The sequence below is a fragment of the Oryx dammah genome, unplaced genomic scaffold, assembly GCF_014754425.2.
Source record: "Oryx dammah isolate SB20612 unplaced genomic scaffold, SCBI_Odam_1.1 HiC_scaffold_1, whole genome shotgun sequence".
NCBI lineage: Eukaryota > Metazoa > Chordata > Mammalia > Artiodactyla > Bovidae > Oryx > Oryx dammah.
The window spans coordinates 13,566,948-13,587,974 of record NW_024070185.1 but is presented as its reverse complement, the minus strand read 5'-3'; the positions used below and the strand labels follow the sequence as shown (position 1 = coordinate 13,587,974).

Genomic DNA, 21,027 nt, shown 5'->3' with positions numbered 1-21,027 from the left:
CCCATTGCTGATTCAAGTCAACGTATGGCAAAAATCACCACAATATTGTAAAGTAATTAGCCTCCAATTAAAAAAAAAAAAAAGATATGGCTTGACTAAGAACACTGATATTTGGGCCAAACAAAGATGTTAGGTGAAGGACCACATTTTATGCATAGTACACTTCGCTCTCGTAATCTTAGTGGATTTTCCTACTAAAATTTGAGGAAAGCATGCCAGAAAAGTTATAAGATACTCCATAAAAACTAAGTCATGAAAATTAGCATGTATGCAGTTTGACCACTTTCAAGGAAAGAATGGGAGATGGGCATTTTTGCCTGCTTCCTCTATGCGGAGCTCATGGGAGATAGCCAAGGTGAGTGCTCTTAGGCTGTTAGGAATTGCATCTTCATGTAGTTGGTGGCTTTTAGAGGTATACATTTTCAGGGCCTATCACTTGGGTAGGAGTCTACAAGTTGGAGATTTTATATTGTGATCCAAATGCTTTGCTCTTCAGGGAGAAGATGGAAACTGGGGATTCCCTTTCTATTGTATGTCAGTGTTCTGGGGTGGAGTTTAAGGTGAGAGTATAGCTCAGCCTCTCATACCATTTCAATTGTCCCATGTGTAGTAGTTGGTCATCTAGTTTCTGGATTTCCCTGAGGAAATTGTTCCAAGTACAGCTGTACCTTCCAAGTGCACTCCTGGGAGTTCATTAAAGTTCTGGAGCCTCCTATGTTGCCATTTTGGTTGACTCTTCCATCCCTACTCATTCATTCATTTATTTACTTGGGCTGTGCCAGGACTTGGCTGTGGCATACAAGATCCAGTTTCCTGACCAAGGATCGAATCTGGGCCTCCTGAATTGGGAGCATAGAGTTGTAGCCACTGAACCATCAGGGAAGTCTCCCTACTCATTTTTCAACCTAAACAAATATGATTTTAAATTCCAGTTCTGTCATAGATTCTCTCATAGGTTCCCAGGCTTCTCCGGTGGTGCTAATGGTAAAGAATCTGCCTGTCGATGCAGGATATGCAAGAGATGTGGGTTTGATCCCTGGGTAAGGGAGATTCCCTGGAGCAGGAAGTGACAACCCACTCCAGTATTCTTGCCTGGAGAATCCCTTTTACAGAGGAGCCTGGTGGGCTACATGATACATCGGGCTACAGAGGCGGACGTGACTGAGCCAACTGAATGCAACACTCAAATAGATTCCAAGGATATTAATCAACCTTTCTAATACTCAGTCATTTCATCTGCAATCATAGGAAAAAGAGTACCCTCAACGAAAAAAAAAATTCATATGGTTATTTGAAGAGTAAATGAGATAATATAAAGGAGAGAGAAGTTTCTGACATTTCAATTCAGTTCATTTCAGTTGCTCAGTCATGTCTGACTCTTTGCAAACCCGTGAATCAGAGCATGCCAGGCCTCCCTGTCCAACACCAACTTTCAGAGTTTACCCAAACTCATGTGCATAGAGTCAGTGATGCCATCCAGCCATCTCATCCTCTGTCATCCCCTTCTCTGCCTGGCCCCAATCCCTCCCAGCATCAGGGTCTTTTCCAATGAGTCAACTCTTCACATCAGGTGGCCAAAGTATTGGAGTTTCAGCCTCAGCATCAGTCCTTCCAATGAACACCCAGGACTGGTCTCCTTTGGGATGGACTGGTTGGATCTCCTTGCAGTCCAAGGGACTCTCAAGAGTCTTCTCCAACACTACAGTTCAAAAGCATCAATTCTTTGGTGCTCAGCTTTCTTCACAGTCCAACTCTCACATCCATACATGACCACTGGAGAAACCATAGCCTTGACTAGACTGACCTTTGTTGGCAAAGTAATGTCTCTGCTTTTGAATATGTTATCTAGGTTGGTCATAACTTTCCTTCCAAGGAGTAAGCGTCTTTTAATTTCATGGCTGCAATCACCATCTGCAGTGATTTTGGAACCCCCCCAAAATAAAGTCTGACACTACTTGCACTGTTTCCCCATCTACTTCCCATGAAGTGATGGGACCAGATGCCATGATCTTACTTTTCTGAATGCTGATCAAGAGACTCTTTAGTTCCTCTTCACTTTCTGCCATAAGGGTGGTGTCATCTGCATATCTGAGGTTATTGATATTTCTCCTGGCAATCTTGATTCCAGCTTCTGACATTTAGTAACTGTTAAATAGATGTCATGATGATTATTAGTATTTTAATATGTTCTTTACTTCCAAATGTGCATTTTCTGAGTTTTATCTCAGAATGTTCTCTTTGAAATTTTTATAGAAAATGTTTATTTTCCCCTTAATTTTTTCCAATAATTTCTATTATTTTAATATATCTCATATATTTTAAAATTCCCTCTACCTATGTTTCATTAACATTATATTTTTCAAGTTGACATTTCTAGAGTTACCATAAATATTTGCTCTTAAACTCTTTTTCTAACAAAAATTACAGTTATATTTATAATGAATATAAAAAATGGGAAAACTGGCCATGCTCTATGTAAAATTAATCTTTAAATTAATTTGAGATGACTGAATGCCATCCTTCAGATGTCTAATCTTCATAAAGCTTGAAAAATATCATTTAAAATTAGTTAAAAATACAATTGTATTATTTCTGTGTTAGAAAACATAAAAATTAGGCAAACCAGCAAAAACTATGCTTGCATTCTATAAAAATAATTTATTTTCTTTAAATTTTTTTTCATATGCATATGTAAATTTTATTTTCATATCCATAACCAGTGTGATCAATTTTGTTTGGCAATTGCTTTCCAGTCGATGGATGCTAACATGAAGAGCTAAGAAAGTTTAACATGGTCAGAATATACACAGAAATAATTAGAGGCAACAGACTGTAATAACCTTGAGTATATGGTCTCAGACTACAATATAAAATGTTTCCCTTATATTTCATATTTTTAAATGATGAAAGGACATACTCAATTTTTTTTTCTGTTTGAATAATGTCAATATTATAGCAATCATATTTTTGCACACCTTGCTGTTCTAACTTTCTGGGAATTGGACCAATCAGTGCTTTAATTGTATTGTGTTACTTTATTATCAGCATTTTATGTTTTGATGTGTTAATTAGAGGAGAAAAAAAAGAGGAGTGGACTAAGGCAATTGAAATAATTGGAGACACTTGGTTAAGCATCTTATTTTATTCACCTCAGTATATCCTCTATGACAAATATACTGGGCTATACTTCCAGAGAACTGTGTGATTTCTGCATATTTTAGTGAAAATTCTTTACATATATTTCTTTGTATCAGTGAATATTCATTCAGAAAATGAATTTTCAGCAGTCAAAAAATAACATGTTGCAGTCAATCAACCTATCATAGTGGAAAGTCAGTTTAAGTAAAATATTTCATGGCAAATGACACCACTAAAGATGAATAATAATGACAAGTTGAAAGGCTTAATGAGAACTGAGCACTGCATACCCTCAAACCTCTAAAACTATAATCACATGCTAAGAAATTAATCAGAATGCACTTGTTATTTTACAATGGACATTTAAAATATGGCAAATTGAAACATACACTACATGACTTTCCTACAGAGCTAATGAAATGTCAACAAAGGATGGTACAGCGGTGAACAATGAAATACGCTCACAACACAAAAAAGTGGAAAAGGGCAATTGAACCTCTGATGTAGATTCTATGACCTACGTAGGTATATATCCCACATGAAGTAATTATATAGCACTATAATGTACACACATATTTCATATAGTAAAGTTGATAAGGTGCTATAATAGAGAGGAAGGAAGGTCGGAAAAGAAAAAGAGAAGTTGAAAACATTTCACATTCAGATAAACATTATCTGTAAGAAATTAATTTAACAGCATACAAAAACACTTTATAAATAATATTTTCCAACTCTCATACTAAGGTATCCCAATAAGTAGTGTTACCTAATGCTACAATCTTTTATTCATTCACAATGCCCCAATAATAACCTTATTTTCCCTAATAGAAGACAAATTCTTAGGACCTGAGTTTGTCCTGAGCCAGGGAAAATAGAGATAGGACAAGAAAAGTGAGTTGCTGCCAGACAGTAAGAACACATTCAGGGATGCAATGGGGTCAGCTGAAAGGAGACTCCCTAAACAAGGTATGATCATCTAAAAAGTAAGTAAGAAAATAATAATTATTTGAAAAACCATGAATATATGATGATACTCAAGATATGTTAAATAATAGGTATATTCTCATATTTCAGGTATTTCTAGAAATTGCTGAATATGGTGTATTCAAGTTAAGGACTTATCTCATTGTAGTTAATGTTTAAATCTCATCATACTTAATTGATGGCAAGTGACTAGTTCTACTTCTAAATGGGATAGCAAAAATCTTAGTCAGTGGAAATCAATCAACAAAAAAGTTGAGGACAGTGTAAAGAATTATACTGAATTTTTTATACCCATGCAAATAAATTTCTCCAATTATTGGCTTTCACATTAGAAAAATTACACCTTTAAAATTTAAAATTTTGCTTGATGAGCTTTTTTTTTTTTTTCCATCTGATACTTTGGCCATCTGATGTGAAGAGCTGACTCAATGGAAAAGACCCTGATACTGGGAAAGACTGAGGGCAGAAGGAGAAAGGGGGGACAGAAGATAAGATGGTTGGATGGCATCACTGACTTAATGGACATGAGTTTGAGCAAACTCTGGGAGATAAAGAAGGATAGGGAAATCTGATGTGCTGCAGCCCATGGGACTTAGCAAGTGAACAACAATAATTCCAAATTATACTGGATAAATGTTGATGTGAATAAATGGATTTTACTCAGCACCCCCCTGACATACTCTTTACACACAATCAAACTCTACCACTCCCAGTTCAGTTCAGTTCAGTCACTCAGTCGTGTCTGACTCCTTGTAACCCCATGAATTGCAGCACGCCAGGCCTCCCCATCCATCACCAAATCCCAGAGTCTGTTCAAACTCACATGCATCGAGTCAGTGATGCCATCCAGCCATCTCATCCTCTGTCATCCCCTTCTCCTCCTGCCCCCAACCCCTTCCAGTATCAGGGTCTTTTCCAATGAGTTAACTCTTCACATCAGGTGAACAAAGTATTGAAGCTTCAGTTTCAATATCAGACGTTCCAAAGAACACCCAGGACTGATCTCCTTTAGAATGGACTGGTTGGATCTCCTTGCAGTCCAAAGGACTCTCAAGAGTCTTCTCCAACACCACACTTCAAAAGCATCAATTCTTCAGCACTCAGCTTTCTTCACAGTCCAACTCTCACATCCATTCATGACCACTGGAAAAACCATAGCCTTGACTAGACGGACCTTTGTCGGCAAAGTAATGTCTCTGCTTTTGAATATGTTATCTAGGTTGGTCATAACTTTCCTTCCAAGGAGTAAGCGTCTTTTAATTTCATGGCTGCAATCACCATCTGCAGTGATTTTGGAGCTCAAAAGTCTGACACTGCTTGCACTGTTTCCCCATCTATTTCCCATGAAGTGATGGGACCAGATGCCATGATCTTACTTTTCTGAATGCTGATCAAGGGGCTCTTTAGTTCCTCTTCACTTTCTGCAATAAGGGTGGTGTCATCTGCATATCTGAGGTTACTGATATTTCTCTCGGCAATCTTTTTTCCAGCTTGTGCTTCTTCCAGCCCAGCGTTTCTCATGGTGTATTCTGCATATAATTAAATATGCAGGGTGACAAAAATACAAGCATACATACACACATTCAACAAGAGTATACAGGAAAATTGTATGATATGAAAAAGGGATGTGAAATAACTCAGGCTGAAAGAAAATTAATCCTTGAACAGTTGCACTGTATAAAAAATAGTAAAATCAAGTCTGCGTAGAATCTTCCTGGAAATTATACTATATCAAAAGATAAGCATAGGCCATTAACTGCAGTATAAAATCAAAGTTGCCAAAGCAAGTATGAGATGGCTACTATGCTTCGCTTCACTAAAAGAATGTACTTGCAACCCTGTAATGAAGAAATTAGTATATAATTGAAAACTTTATGTATTTTATGTTACTAATATAAATACAGTAATGGATTTTTGGTCATTGCTTGTGTGTATATACCTGTTTAAAGTGGACTTGATTGGTTAAATTAATCTATTAAACAATTCACAATTGTAGTTTATCACACTTACAAGCACTACTTAAGTATACAGGAATATTTTGCTCATATAATTTATATACTACCTTGTTAGATGATCAAAGTGATTAGGATAATCAGATAAATTAAATTTTGATTGTAGATTAATGTCAGTGAATTTGTCTAGTTAAGTGAAAGGTTGTTGTTGAATCACAATGCTGAGATTCTTGGCCCCAGGAGGAGAATTCAATCCGGGGCCAGATATGAGGCTTGATCTCTCAGAGCTTTTGTGTAATAAAGTTTTATTAAAGTATAAAGGATATAGAGAAAGCTACAGTAACTCATGTCATTGTTCCTGGTGATACAATTCAAAGCACCCTGAAATGTATGCTTGGAATTCTCAGTGGATGCTGGATCCTAAAATTTGAATGGGTGAAAGCATGTCTACAAAGCAAAGAATGTGAACAGGAAGAAAAGTATGAAATTCCTGAAGGACCACAGAAAAGCAGGCTCAACAGAGAACAGCTGTTGCCAAAGCTGTTTAATGGATGTTACTTCTATTTGGGGGGAACCTTCAAACACCATCCAAAGGACAACCTTATTAAGCTTGTCACTGCCGGTGGGGGCCAGATCCTCATTAGAAAGCCCAAGCCAGACAGTGACATGACTCAAACCATCAATACAGTTGAGTACCATGCCAAACCTGATTCTGATCAGCGCTTCTGCACACAGTATATCATCTATGATGACTTGTCTAATCATCGCCCAGAAAGGGTTCGGCAGGGCAAAGTCTGGATGGCTCCTTCCAGCTGGTTTATAGATTGTGTGATGTCCTTCGAGTTGCTCCCTCTTGACAACTGAACTCTCACAGTGTGATAACCTGTGATTGCACTGTTTTCATCAGTCACATTTTTACAAATAGGTAGACTCATTCATCGGAGAAGGTGATGACACCCCACTCCAGCACTCTTGCCTGGAAAATCCCATGGACAGAGAAGCCTGGTAGGCTGTAGTCCATGGGGTCACAAAGAGTCAGACACGACTGAGTGACTTCCCTTTCCCCTTTCCCTTTCTGACATAAGCATCAGAAGGGGGCAGAAAGTATACCCCCTTGTTAGTGTTAGTAATGAAGTTACTACTCTCCAGTGAATCCAATGAATGTCTGGAGGTTGTAAAGACCTCACTAGACCTACTCCCATAATTTACATTTTAAGGTAACAGAATTAGCCAGAAGCTTTAATCCAGAGACTGTCCTCAGGCAGGATACATTATTGTTATATAATCCTTGTAAAGAACAGGTCTACTCCCATAATTTATAGAATTAGCCAGAAGGTTTAATCCAGAGACTGTCCTCAGGCAGAATACATTATTGTTATATAATCCGAAGGAATGTAGAGAAGGAAAAAAAAAATGTTTGTCCTTTCTTCCTCCTTGAGAATTCCAGACCCCTCTCTCCTTGGGGACCCCTAGACTTCTTATCAACCTGCCTAGGAAATGACTCTCTCATTCATATGTAAATAGAGGTAAATTTTAAGCAGATTTTAATCTTGAAAATGCATAATTTACTTGAACATAAATTGAAATCAAGTAAAATGACTAATTATATTTTATATAATTGCTAGATTTAAAAAATCTTAGAGGCTCAAGAAAAATAATATATAACTGAAATAGTAATTTTAAAAGTAATTGAAACTATTCCTTACTGTGTAAAAATGCTCTCCTTAGACATTAAAAAAAAAAAAAAGGACAAACTTAAATTACATATATTTTACATTTGCTATAGATTTACTTTATTCATGTTGAAGTAGCACTAGGATGCTCAACAGATTTTTTTTTTTAAATCTTGGGTTTCTAATTGTGAAATTCTGTCAACAGAAATCTTCAACATTCATATTCTACAACTAAGAACATACTTAGGTAGCCATGAGATAAAGATTACAACCTACTTCTGGACCAAACTAAGAGTGAAATGAAAGAAGAAAGTTAAAATAAGTTGAATATATTTAATTTTATTAATACAGCTATGTTTAGACTATATATATATATATATATACACATACACACTAGATATAAATCCCTTATATATATATATATATAAAGTGATATATAAACATATATATATAAATCCTATATATATATATATATAAATCCCTTATATAACTAGATGTGCTTAGTTGTTCAGTCAAGTCCGACTCTTTGTGACCCATGGTCTGTAGCTTGCCAGGCTCCTCTGTCCATGGGGATTCTCCAGGCAAGAATACTGCAGTGGATTGTCATGTCCTCCTCGAAGGGATCTTCCCAACCCAGGGCTTGAACCTAGGTTCCCATATTGCAGGTGGATTCTTTAACATCTGAGCCAACAGGGAAGCCCATATAACTAGATGAAGTAAAACCAAATATTTTATAGCTATTTCAGGACAGAAAAAAATAAATAAAATGCATATTATCTCACTTTTATAATTGAGATACCTGAAACATCAAAATTTGTATATGCTAGTGATTTCAAGATTAATCAAAGTATTTCTACATCATTCTAAGAAGAATATAATTAATTCATCTCCTTTCTCCCTCCCTTCCTCTATGCTTTTCTTTCTCTTTCCTTCTTTCTCTCTTTCCTTTTCTCCTTTCTTTTGCTTCCATCATTCCTTCCTTACAATGACCACTTCACTTTCAAAATATACAAGATTTGGGTAGTTAAGATTTATTTTGCAGGTGTTATGCACAAAGGGATATTATTTCTCTAACCATTGGTTTCCCATTGGAAAAATCACATCTTTTAAATTTTGAATGTTTTGTCTGATGGAATTATTATTATTATTTTGACCTTGTGTGAAAGTAAATAACCCACTAAAAATTGGTTGAATAGTACTTCTCCAGTGGCACAGTGCATAGGAATCTGCCTGCCAATGCAGGAGACACAGGTTCGAACCCTAGTCTGGCAAGATTCCACATGCCACAGAGCAACTAAGCCCATATGCCACAACTACAGGCCTGTGTGTTGCAACCACTGAAGCCCTCACACCCTACAGCCCGCACAGCGCAACAGCTGAACCCATGCACCTAGAGACTGTGCTCTGCAACAAGAAGCCATTTCAATGAGCAGCCTGTGCACCACGACCAAGAGTAACCTCCACTCACTGCAACAAGAGAAAGCTTGCACAAAGAAACGAAGACCCAGCACAGCCAAATATACCTTTATTTATTTATTTTTAAAATATAAATTTATTTAATTGGAGGTTAATTACTTTACAATATTGTATTGGTTTTGCCATACATCAACATGAATCTGCCACAGGTATACATGTGTTCCCCATCCTGAACCCCTCTACCACCTCCCACCCCATACCATCCCTCTGGGTCATCCCAGTGCACCAGCCCCAAGCATCCATCGAACCTGGACTGGCGATTCATTTCATATATGATATTATACATGTTTCAATGTCATTCTCCCAAATCATCCCACCCTCTCCCTCTTCCACAGAGTCCAAAAGACTGTTCTATACATCTGTGTCTCTTTTGCTGTCTCGCATACAAGGTTATCGTTACTATCTTTCTAAATTCCATATTTATGCGTTAGTATACTGTTTTGGTGTTTTTCTTTCTGGCTTACTTCACTCTGTATAATCAGCTCCAGTTTCATCCACCTCATTAGAACTGATTCAAATGTATTCTTTTTCATGGATGATTAATACTCCATTGTGTATATGTACCACAGCTTTCTTATCCATTCATCTGCTGATGGGCATCTAGGTTGCTTCCATGTCCTGGCTATTATAAACAGTGCTGTGATGAACACTGGGGTACATGTGTCTCTTTCAATTCTGGTTTCCTTGATGTGTATGCCCAGCAGTGGGATTGCTGGGTCATAAGGCAGTTCTATTTGTACTTTTTTAAGGAATCTCCACACTGTTCTCCATAGTGGCTGTACTAGTTTGCATTCCCACCAACAGTGTAAGAGTGTTCCCTTTTCTCCACACCCTCTCCAGCATTTATTGCTTGTAGACATTTGGATCACAGCCATTCTGACTGGCGTGAAATGGTACCTCATTGTGGTCTTGATTTGCATTTCTCTGATAATGAGTGATGTTGAGCCATCTGTATGTCTTCTTTGGAGAAATGTCTACTTAGTTCTTTGGCCCATTTTTTGATTGGGTCGTTTATTTTTCTGGAATTGAGCCGCAGGAGTTGCTTATATATTTTTGAAATTAGTTGTTTGTCAATTGCTTCATTTGCTACTATTTTCTCCCATTCTGAAGGCTGTCTTTTCACTTTGTTTATAGTTTCCTTTGTTGTGCAGAAGCTTTTAATTTTAATTAGGTCCCATTTGTTTATTTTTGCTTTTATTTCCAATATTCTGGGTGGTGGGTCATAGAGTATCTTGCTGTGATGTATGTTGGAGAGTGTTTTATCTATGTTCTTCTCTAGGAGTTTTATAGTTTCTGGTCTTACATTTAGATCTTTAATCCATTTTGAGTTTATTTTTGTGTATGGTGTTAGAAAGTGTTCTAGCTTCATTCTTTTACAAGTGGTTGACCAGTTTTCCCAGAACCACTTGTTAAAGAGATTGTCTTTTCTCCATTGTATATTCTTGCCCCCTTTGTCAAAGATAAGGTGTCCATAGGTGTGTGGATTTATCTCTGGGCTTTCTGTTTTGTTCCTTTGATCTGTATTTCTGTCTTTGTGCCAGTACTATACTGTCTTGATGACTGTGGCTCTGTAGTAGAGCCTGAAGACAGGCAGGTGGATTCCTCCAATCCATTCTTCTTTCTCAAGATTGCTTTGGCTATTTGAGGTTTTTTGTATTTCCCTACAAATTGTGAAATTATTTGTTCTAGCTCTGTGAAAAATACCATTGGTAGCTTGATAGGGATTACATTGAATCTATAGATTGCTTTGGGTAGTATACTCATTTTCACTATATTGATTCTTCTGATCCATGAACATGGTATATTTCTCCATCTATTAGTGTCCTCTTTGATTTCTTTCACCAGTTTTTTTTTTTTTTATAGTTTTGTATATATAGGTCTTAAGTTTCTTTAGGTAGATATATTTCTAAGTATTTTATTCTTTTTGTTGCAATGGTGACTGGAATTGTTTCCTTAATTCCTCTGTTTTCTCATTGTTAGTGTATAGGAATGCAAGGGATTTCTGTGTGTTGATTTTATATCCTGCAACTTTACTATATTCATTGGTTAGCTCTAGTAATTTTCTGGTGGAGTCTTTAGGGTTTTCTATGTAAAAGATCATGTCATCTGCAGACAGTGAGAGTTTTACTTCTTCTTTTCCAATTTGGATTCCTTTTATTTCTTTTTCTGCTCTGATCGCTGTGGCCAAAACTTCCAAAACTATGTTGAATACTAGTGGTGAGAGTAGGCACCCTTGTCTTGTTCCTGACTTTATGGGAAATGCTTTCAATTTTTGACCACTGAGGATAATGTTTGCTGTGGGTTTGTCATATAGGGCTTTTATTATGTTGAGGTATGTTCCTTCTATTCCTGCTTTCTGGAGAGTTTTTATCATAAATAGATGTTGAATTTTGTCAAAGGCTTTATCTGCATCTCTTGAGATAATCATATGGCTTTTCTTTTTCAATTTGTTAATGTGGTGAATTACATTGATTTATGGATATTGAAGAATCCTTGCATCCCACTTGGTCATGGTGTATGATCTTTTTAATGTGTTGTTGGATTCTGATTGCTAGAATTTTGTTAAGGATTTTTGCATTTCTGTTCATCAGTGATATTGGACTGTAGTTTTCTTTTTTGGTGGCATCTTGGTCAGGTTTTGGTATTAGGGTGATGGTGGCCTCAAAGAATGAGTTTGGAAGTTTACCTTCCTCTGCACTTTTCGGGAAGAGTTTCAGTAGGATAGGTATTAGCTCTTTAAATTTTTGGTAGAATTCAACAGTGAAGCCGCCTGGACCTGGGCTTTTGTTTGCTGGAGGATTTCTGATTACAGTTTCAATTTCCATGCTTGTGATGGGTCTGTTAAGATTTTCTATTTCTTCCTGGTTCCGTTTTGGAAAGTTGTACTTTTCTAAGAATTTGTCCATTTCTTCCACGTTGTCCATTTTATTGGCATATAGTTGCTTATAGTAGTCTCTTATGATCCTTTGTATTTCTGTATTGTCTGTTGTGATCTCTCCATTTTCAATTCTACTTTTATTGATTTGATTTTTCTCCCTTTGTTTCTTGATGAGTCTGGCTAATGGTTTGCCAATTTTATTTATCCTTTCAAAGAACCAGCTTTTGGCTTTGTTGATTTTTGCTATGGCCTCTTTTGTTTCTTTTGCATTTATTTCTGCCCTAATTTTTAAGATTTCTTTCATTCTACTAACCCTGGGGTTCTTCATTTCTTCCTCTTCTAGTTGCTTTAGGTGTAGAGTTAGGTTATTTATTTGACTTTTTCTTGTTTCTTGAGGTATGCCTGTATTGCTATGAATTTCCCCTTAGCACTGCTTCTACAGTGTCCCACAGGTTTTGGGTTGTTGTGTTTTCATTTTCACTCATTTCTATGCATATTTTGATTCCTTTTATGACTTCTTCTGTGATTTGTTGGTTATTCAACAGCGTGTTGTTCATCCTCCACATATAGGAATTTTTAATAGTTTTCTCCTGTAATTGAGATCTAATCTTACTGCATTGTGGTCAGAAAAGATGCTTGGCATGATTTCAATTTTTTTGAATTTACCAAGGCTAGATTTATGGCCCAGGATGTGATCTACCCTGGAGAAGGTTCCGTGTGCACTTGAGAAAAAGGTGAAATCCATTGTTTTGGGGTGAAATGTCCTATAGATATCAATTAGGTCTAACTGGTCTATTGTATCATTTAAAGTTTGTGTTTCCTTGTTAATTTTCTGTTTAGTTGATCTATTCATAGGTGTGAGTGGGGTATTAAAGTCTCCCACTATCATTGTGTTATTGTTAATTTCCCCTTTCATACTTGTTAACATTTGTCTTACATATTGTAATTTTCCTATGTTGAGTGCATATATATTTATAATGTTTATATCTTCTTCTTGGATTCACCCTTTGATCATTATATAGTGTCCTTCTTTGTCTCTTTTCACAGCCTTTGTTTTCAAGTCTATTTTATCTGATATGAGTATTCCTACTCCTGCTTTCTTTTGGTCTCTATTTGCATAGAAAATCTTTTCCCAGCCCTTCACATTCAGTCTGTATGTGTCCCCTGTTTTGAGGTGGGTCTCTTGTAGACAGCATATATAGAGGTCTTGTTTTTGTATCCATTCAGCCAGTCTTTATCTTTTGGTTGGGGCATTCAACCCATTTACATTTAAGGTAATTATTGATAAGTATGATCCCATTGCCATTTATTTTATTGTTTTGGTTTCCAGTTTATACACCCTTTTTGTGTTTCCTGTCTAGAGACTATCCTTTAGCATTTGTTGGAGAGCTGGTTTGGTGGTGATTAATTCTCTCAGCTTTTGCTTGTTTGTAAAGCTTTTGATTCCCTTCATATTTGAATGAGATCCTTGCTGGGTACAGTAATCTGGGCTGTAGGTTATTTTCTTCCATCACTTAAGTATGTCTTACCATTCCCTCCTGGCTTGAAGAGTTTCTATTGAAAGATCAGCTGTTATCATTATAGGAATCCCCTTGTGTGTTATTTGTTGTTTTTCCCTTCCTGCTTTTAATATTTGTTCTTTGTGTTTGATCTTTATAAATTTGATTAATATGTGTCTTGGGGTGTTTTGCCTTGGGTTTATCCTGTTTGGGACTCTCTGGGTTTCTTGGACTTGGGTGATTATTTCCTTGCCCATTTTAGGTAAGTTTTCAACTATTATCTCCTCAAGTATTTTCTCAGGGTCTTTCTTTTTGTCTTCTTCTGGGACTCCTATGATTCGAATGTTGGGATGTTTAACACGGTCCTGGAGGTCTCTGAGATTGTCCTCATTTCTTTTATTTCATTTTTCTTTTTTCCTCTCTGATTCATTTATTTGTACCATTCTATCTTCTAATTCACTAATCCTATCTTCTGCCACTGTTATTCTACTATTTTTTGCCTCCAGAGTTTTTTTTATTTCATTTATTGCATTATTCATTACATATTGACTCTTTTTTATTTCTTCTCAGTTCAGTTCAGTTGCTCAGTCGTGTCCGACTCTTTGCAACCCCATGAATCACAGCATGCGAGGCCTCCCTGCCCATCACCAACTCCCGGGATTCACTCATTTTAACGTCCATCGAGTTAGTGATGCCATCCAGTCATCTCATCCTCTGTCGTAGGCTTCTCCTCCTGCCCCCAATCCCTCCCAGCATCAGAGTCTTTTCCAATGAGTCAACTCTTCTCATGAGGGGGCCAAAGTACTGGAGTTTCAGCTTTTAGCATCATTCCTTCCAAAGAAATCCCAGGGCTGATCTCTTTCAGAATGGACTGGTTGGATCTCCTTGCAGTCCAAGGGACTCTCAAGAGTCTTCTCCAACACCACAGTTCAGAAGCATCAATTCTTCGGCACTCAACCTTCTTCACAGTCCAACTCTCACTTCCATACATGACCACAGGAAAAACCATAGCCTTGACTAGATGGACCTTAGTCGGCAAAGTAATGTCTCTGCATTTGAATATACTATTTAGGTTGGTAATAACTTTTCTTCCAAGGAGTAAGCATCTTTTAATTTCATGGCTGCTGTCACCATCTGCAGTGATTTTGGAGCCCAAAAAGTAAAGTCTGACACTCTTTCCACTGTTTCACCATCTATTTCCCATGAAGTGATGGGACCAATCCCATGATCTTCGTTTTCTGAATGTTGAACTTTAAGCCAACATTTTTGCTCTCCTCCTTCTCTTTCATCAAGAGGATTTTTAGTTCCTCTCCACTTTCTGCCATAAGGGTGGTGTCATCTGCATATCTGAGGTTATTGATATTTCTCCGGGCAATCTTGATTCCAGCTTGTGTTTCTTCCAGTCCAGCGTTTCTCATGATGTTCTCTGCTGCTACTAAATCACTTCAGTCGTGTCTGACTCTGTGCGAGCCCATAGATGGCAGCCCACCAGGCTCCCCCGTCCCTGGGGTTCTCCAGGCAAGAACACTGGTGTGAGTTGCCATTTGCATATAAGTTAAATAAGCAGGGTGACAATATACAGCCTTGACGTACTCATTTTACTATTTGGAACCAGTCTGCTGTTCCATGTTCAGTTCTAACTGCTGCTTCCTGACCTGCATACAGGTTTCTCAAGAGGAAGGTCAGGTGGTCTGGTATTCCCATCTCCTTCAGAATTTTCCACAGTTTCTTGTGATCCACACAGTCAAAGGCTTTAGCATAGTCAATAAAGGAGAAATAGATGTTTTTCTGGAATTCTCTTGCTTTTTCCATGATCCAGCAGATGTTGGCACTTTCATCTCTGGTTCCTCTGCCTTTTCTAAAACCAGCTTGAACACCTGCTAGTTTATGTTCACATATTGCTGAGGCCTGGCTTGGAGAATTTTGCGCATTACTTTACTAGCATGTTAGATGAGTGAAATTGTGCAGTAGTTTGAGCATTCTTTGGCATTGCCTTTCTTTGTAATTGGAATGAAAACTGACCTTTTCCAGTCCTGTGGCCACTGCTGAGTTTTCCAAATTTGCTGGCATATTGAGTGCAGCACTTTCACAGCATCATCTTTCAGGATTTGAAACAGCTCAACTGGAATTCCATCACCTCCACTAGCTTTGTTCATCGTGATGCTTTCTAAGGGCCACTTGACTTTACATTCCAGGATTCTGGCTCTAGGTGAGTGATCATACCATCATGATTATCTGGGTCATGAAGATCTTTTTTGTATAGTTCTTCTGTGTATTCTTGCCACCTCTTAATATCTTCTGCTTCTGTTAGGTCCATACCATTTCTGTCCTTTATCAAGCCCATCTTGGCATCAAATGTTCCCTTGGTATCTCTAATTTTATTGAAGAGATCTCTAGTCTTTCACATTCTGTTCTTTTCCTCTATTTCTTTGCATTGATCGCTGAAGAAGACTTTATCTCTTCTTGCTATTCTCTGGAACTCTGCATTCAGATGCTATATCTTTCCTTTTCTTCTTTGCTTTTCACCTCTCCTCTTTTCACAGCTATTTGTAAGCCCTCCCCAGACAGCCATTTTGCTTTTTTGCATTTCTTTTCCATGGGGATGGTCTTGATCCCTGTCTCCTGTACAATGTCACAAACCCCATTCCATAGTTCATCCGGCACTCTATCTATCAGATCTAGGCCCTTAAATCTATTTCTCAATTCCACTGTATAATCATAAGGGATTTGATTTAGGTCATACCTGAATGGTCTAGCGGTTTTCCCTACTTTTTTCAATTTGAGTCTGAATTTGGTAATAAGGAATTCATGATCTGAGCCACAGTCAGCTCCTGGTCTTATTTTTGTTGACTGTATAGAGCTTCTCCATCTTTGGCTGCAAAGAATATAATCAATCTCATTTCGGTGTTGACATCCGGTGATGTACATGTGTAGAGTCTTCTCTTGTGTTGTTGGAAGAGGGTGTTTGCTATGACCAGTGCATTTTCTTGGCAAAACTATTAATCTTTGCCCTGGTTCATTCTGCATTCTAAGGCCAAATTTGCCTGTTACTCCAGGTGTTTCTTGACTTCCTACTTTTGTATTCCAGTCCCCTCTAATGAAAAGGACATCTTTTTGGGGTGTTAGTTCTAAAAGGTCTTGTAGGTCTTCATAAAACCGTTCAACTTCAGCTTCTTCAGCATTACTGGTTGGGGCATAGACTTGGATAACTGTGATATTGAATGGTTTGCCTTGGAGAAGAAGAGAGATCATTATGTTGTTTTGGGGATTGCATCGAAGTAGTGCATATTGGACTCTTTTGTTGACCATGATGGCTACTCCATTTCTTCTGAGGGATTCCTGCCCGCAGTAGTAGATATAATGGTCATCTGAGTTAAATTCACCCATTTCAGTCCATTTTAGTTCGCTGATTCCTAGAATGTCAGCGTTCACTCTTGCCATCTCTTATTTGACCACTTCCAATTTGCCTTGATTCATAGACCTGACATTCCAGGTTCCTATGCAATATTGCTCTTTACAGCATCGGACCTTGCTTCTATCTCCAGTCACATCCACAGCTGGGTATTGTTTTTGCTTTGGCTTCATCCCTTCATTTATTCTAGGGTTATTTTTCCACTGATCTCCAGTAGCATATTGGGCACCTACTGACCTGGAGAGTTCCTCTTTCAGTATCCTATCATTTTGCCTTTTCATACTGTTCATGGAGTTCTCAAGGCAAGAATACTGAAGTTATTTGCCATTCCCTTCTCCAGTGGACCACATTCTGTCAGACCTCTCCACCATGACCCACCCATCTTGGGTTGCCCCATGGGCATGGCTTGGTTTCATTGAGTTAGACAAGGCTGTGGCCCTAGTGTGATTAGATTGACTAGTTTTCTGTGAATATGGTTTCAGTGTGTCTACTCTCTGATGCCCTCTTGCAACACCTACCATCTTACTTGGGTTTCTCTTACCTTGGGCTTGGTGTATCTCTTCACGTCTGCTCTAGCAAAGCGAAGCTGCTGCTCCTTACCTTGGATGAGGGATATCTCCTTACCGCCGCCCTTCCTGACCTTCAATGTTGGTTGTTAAACCTTTCTTACATCTTCTCAATCCTTGTCTCCAGGCTATTTATCTGTGATTCTATTTTGATTTCAAGATTTTGGATCATTTTCACTATCATTATTCAGAATTCTTTATCAGGTAGATTCCTTATCTCTTCCTCTTTTGTTTGGTTTGGTGGACATTTATCCTATTCCTTTACCTGCTGGATATTCCTCTGTCTCCTCATCTTGTTTATATTGCTGAGTTTGGGGTGTCCTTTCTGTATTCTGGCAGTTTTTGGAGTTCTCTTTATTTTGAAGGTTCCTCACTGTGGGTGGGGTTGTACAGGTTGTTTGTCAGATTTCTTGGTTAGGGAAGTTTGTGTAGGGGTTCTGGTGGGAGTGCAATGAAATGTCCAGTAATGAGTTATGAGATGTCAGTGGTTTTGGAGTAACTTTTGGCAGCCTGTATATTGGAGCTCAGGGCTGTGTTCCTGTGTTGCTGGAGAATTTGTGTGGATAAATCTTCCTCTGGAACTTGTTGGCCCTTGGGTGTGCTTGATTTCAGTGTAGGTATGGAGGCATTTGCTGAGCTCCTGTCAATTAATGTTCCCTGGAGTCAGGAGTTCTCTGGTGTTCTCAGGGTTTGGACTTAAGCCTCCTGCTTCTGGCTTTCAGTCTTATATTTACAATAGTGTCAATACTTCTCCTTCTATATAGCACTATTGATAAAACCTCTAGGTTAAAGATGAAAAGAGTCTCTACAGTGAGGGACACCCAGAAATGTTCACAGAGTTACATGGAGAAGAGAAGAGGGAGGAGGGAGTTAGAGGTGACCCAAATGAGATGAAGTGGAATCAATAGAGGAGTCAGCAAGCTAGTCGGTAATCACTTCCTTATGTGCACTCCACAACTGGACCGCTCAGAGATGTTCACGGAGTTATACAGAGAAGAGAAGAGGGAGGAAGAAAACAGAGGTGGCCAGGAGTATAAAAGGGGGGAATCAAAAGAAGAGAGACAGATCCATCCAGTAATCAGTTCCCTAAGTGTTCTCCACCATCTAGAATGCACAGAAATTCACAGAGTTTGGTAGAGAAGAGAAGGGGTAGGGAGGAGACACAGGTGACCTTGTGGAGAAAAAGGAGAAAGAAAAGAAGAAAAAAAGAGAAAAAAAAAGTCACAAAAATTATAAAATATATATATATATGAAGTTTCCTTTTAAAAAATAGGGTCTTTTTTTTTTTTGCAAAGTAATAATAGGTTATAAAAGTGAAAATTAAAGGAGTAATAGAGGACTTAAAATTTTTAAAAAATAATAATAAAAAAAGAATGATTGTAAAAATAGTAAAAATATATCTAGGACTTTCTCTGGTGTTGTGGGTATTGTGGGGTCAGTTCATTTTTGAATAGTTCCTTGGTCTGGGTTATATTTCTCAAGATCTATAGGCCCCTTCCTATGTATTCAGTACTAACAACACGGTTTTAATCTATTGCACCTGTTACTTCCAAAGTGGTTCCCTCTGTTTTAGCTTCTTCTGTTTGCTGGTCCCTTCAGTGTCTGATTTCCACCCTGACACAAAGAGGGTGGTGGTAGACAGTTTTCTGAGGGCTCATTTGTTCAGTTGAGCTGTGGGGAGGGAGGGATGCTGCAAACAAATAACACTGGCGTGTGCTTGCAGTGCCTCAGCCACACTGGGACTGCCCCCGCTCACGGCACGTGTACCCTCCCTGCCCACACTACTCAGGCTCTAGGTTGCTCCACCGGAACTGTCTGAGGCCGGCTCTGGGCTGCATGCACCTCCCAGGTCTAAGCCACTCATGTTCAGGCACTTGGGTAGTCCTCAGAGGCACAGACTCTGTTGGGCCTGCGTTTTGTGCCCTCCCCATATCTGAGTAGCTCAGGTGATAAGGTATTTGGTGAACGCGGTCACTGTGACTTATCACCTCCCCTGCCCCTGCCGCTCAGTTTTCTGGGTGTACAACTGGCGCACCTTCTCAGGTGGATGTTGACCATCCAGAACCCCAAGAAGTCTTAGTTAGCAAAGAAGCCTGATTACAGTTTTGTAGATAATGTCTCTCTGGGGCTGCGATTGCCCCCTTCTGGCTCTGGCTGCCTGTCACCAGAGGGGGATGGTCTGCAGCTGGCTATCTCTGTTCAGTCTTTTGTTCTGTGCGTGAGCCTGGCAGTGTCTTAGGTTCGGGCTGGCTTTTAGCGTGGTAGTTATCCCACAGTCTGGTTTGCTAGCCCAAGTCAGTTTGCTCAGATTGCCCTCGCGGCATCCAGGCCAGATCCTTGCTCTAGGCAATGCAGCCTGTGCCTCCCTGCCCAGCCCCTGCTTGCTAGTGGCGGGTGCAGGTGTCTGCATTGCTTCTCCGGTGGGGGAGTTACCACTGGGCTTGTAATCTGTGGGTTTTAATTATTTATTTATTTATTTTTCCTCCCTGTTATGCTGCCCTCTGTGCTTCCAAGGCTCGCCACAGACTTGGCAGTGAGAGTGTTTCCTGGTGTTTGGAAACTTCTTTCTTTTTAAGACTCCCTTCCCAGGACGGAGCTCCATCCCTACCTCTTTTGTCTCTTTTTTTGTCTTTTATATTTTTTCCTACCTCCTTTCGAAGATATGGGCTGTTTTTCTAGGTGTCTGATGTCCTCTTCCAGCATTCAGAAGTTGTTTTGTGGAATTTACTCAGCGTTTAAATGTTCTTTTGATGAATTTGTGGGGGAGAAAGTGGTCTCCCATCCTATTCCTCCACCATCTTAGGACCGCCTCTCAAATATACCTTTAAAAATGAGGTTGAATGAATTATTTTACTCAACTCCTTTACTCTGATTTACACACAAATCAGAAGGAAAAATAAAAACCATTTTTATTGATATTAGACAAATATAAATCCTAGATAGAAAGGAGTATACCACTTCAGATTTTAAGTAATATAGTAACATCAACTGATTTATTTCAAAAGACAAATTCAGTGATACTCTGATTGTTGCAGTGATGTCTAGATAACTGGTTAGACAACTGGAAAGACAGGGCATAGCATTTTAGAGAATCAATTCACTGGTTTGGAATAACCTTATAGACTGCCTATCATTAGGCTTCCTAACTGAAACAGAATTTAGAGAAGTTCCTTTTAGAATGAAAAATAATTAAGGTGTATTAGTCTGCCATTTTATAAACTTTGATCATATTTCCTGCACCTGCCCAGTGTAGAGTGAAATGATAGAAGTATTTTCTTGAGACAATAAGCGACATTAGAATCTGTAGCCTGACTCAGTTGAGTTCCCTTTGCTTACCCTCTCCTCTCAAACTCTTTAACAGCTTATAAGGGAACCTACATTAACTAATCCATAAAAACTTCAGAAACTGAAGTTTTAAGTTAGGCATGTATTAAGGTATTGTTTCTCAG

General features: G+C 38.5%; 1 protein-coding gene across 1 annotated transcript; it reads left to right on the top strand.

Moving 5' to 3' along the window:
• The first annotated feature begins 303 nt into the window (after positions 1 to 303).
• Positions 304 to 6,954, top strand: LOC120865183 (BRCA1-associated RING domain protein 1-like). Its single transcript, XM_040242204.1, has 2 exons — positions 304 to 355; positions 6,403 to 6,954. The coding sequence occupies exons 1-2, from the start codon at positions 304 to 306 to the stop codon at positions 6,936 to 6,938; spliced, it is 588 nt and encodes a 195-aa protein (XP_040098138.1). The 3' UTR covers positions 6,939 to 6,954.
• Positions 6,955 to 21,027: the final 14,073 nt, after the last annotated feature.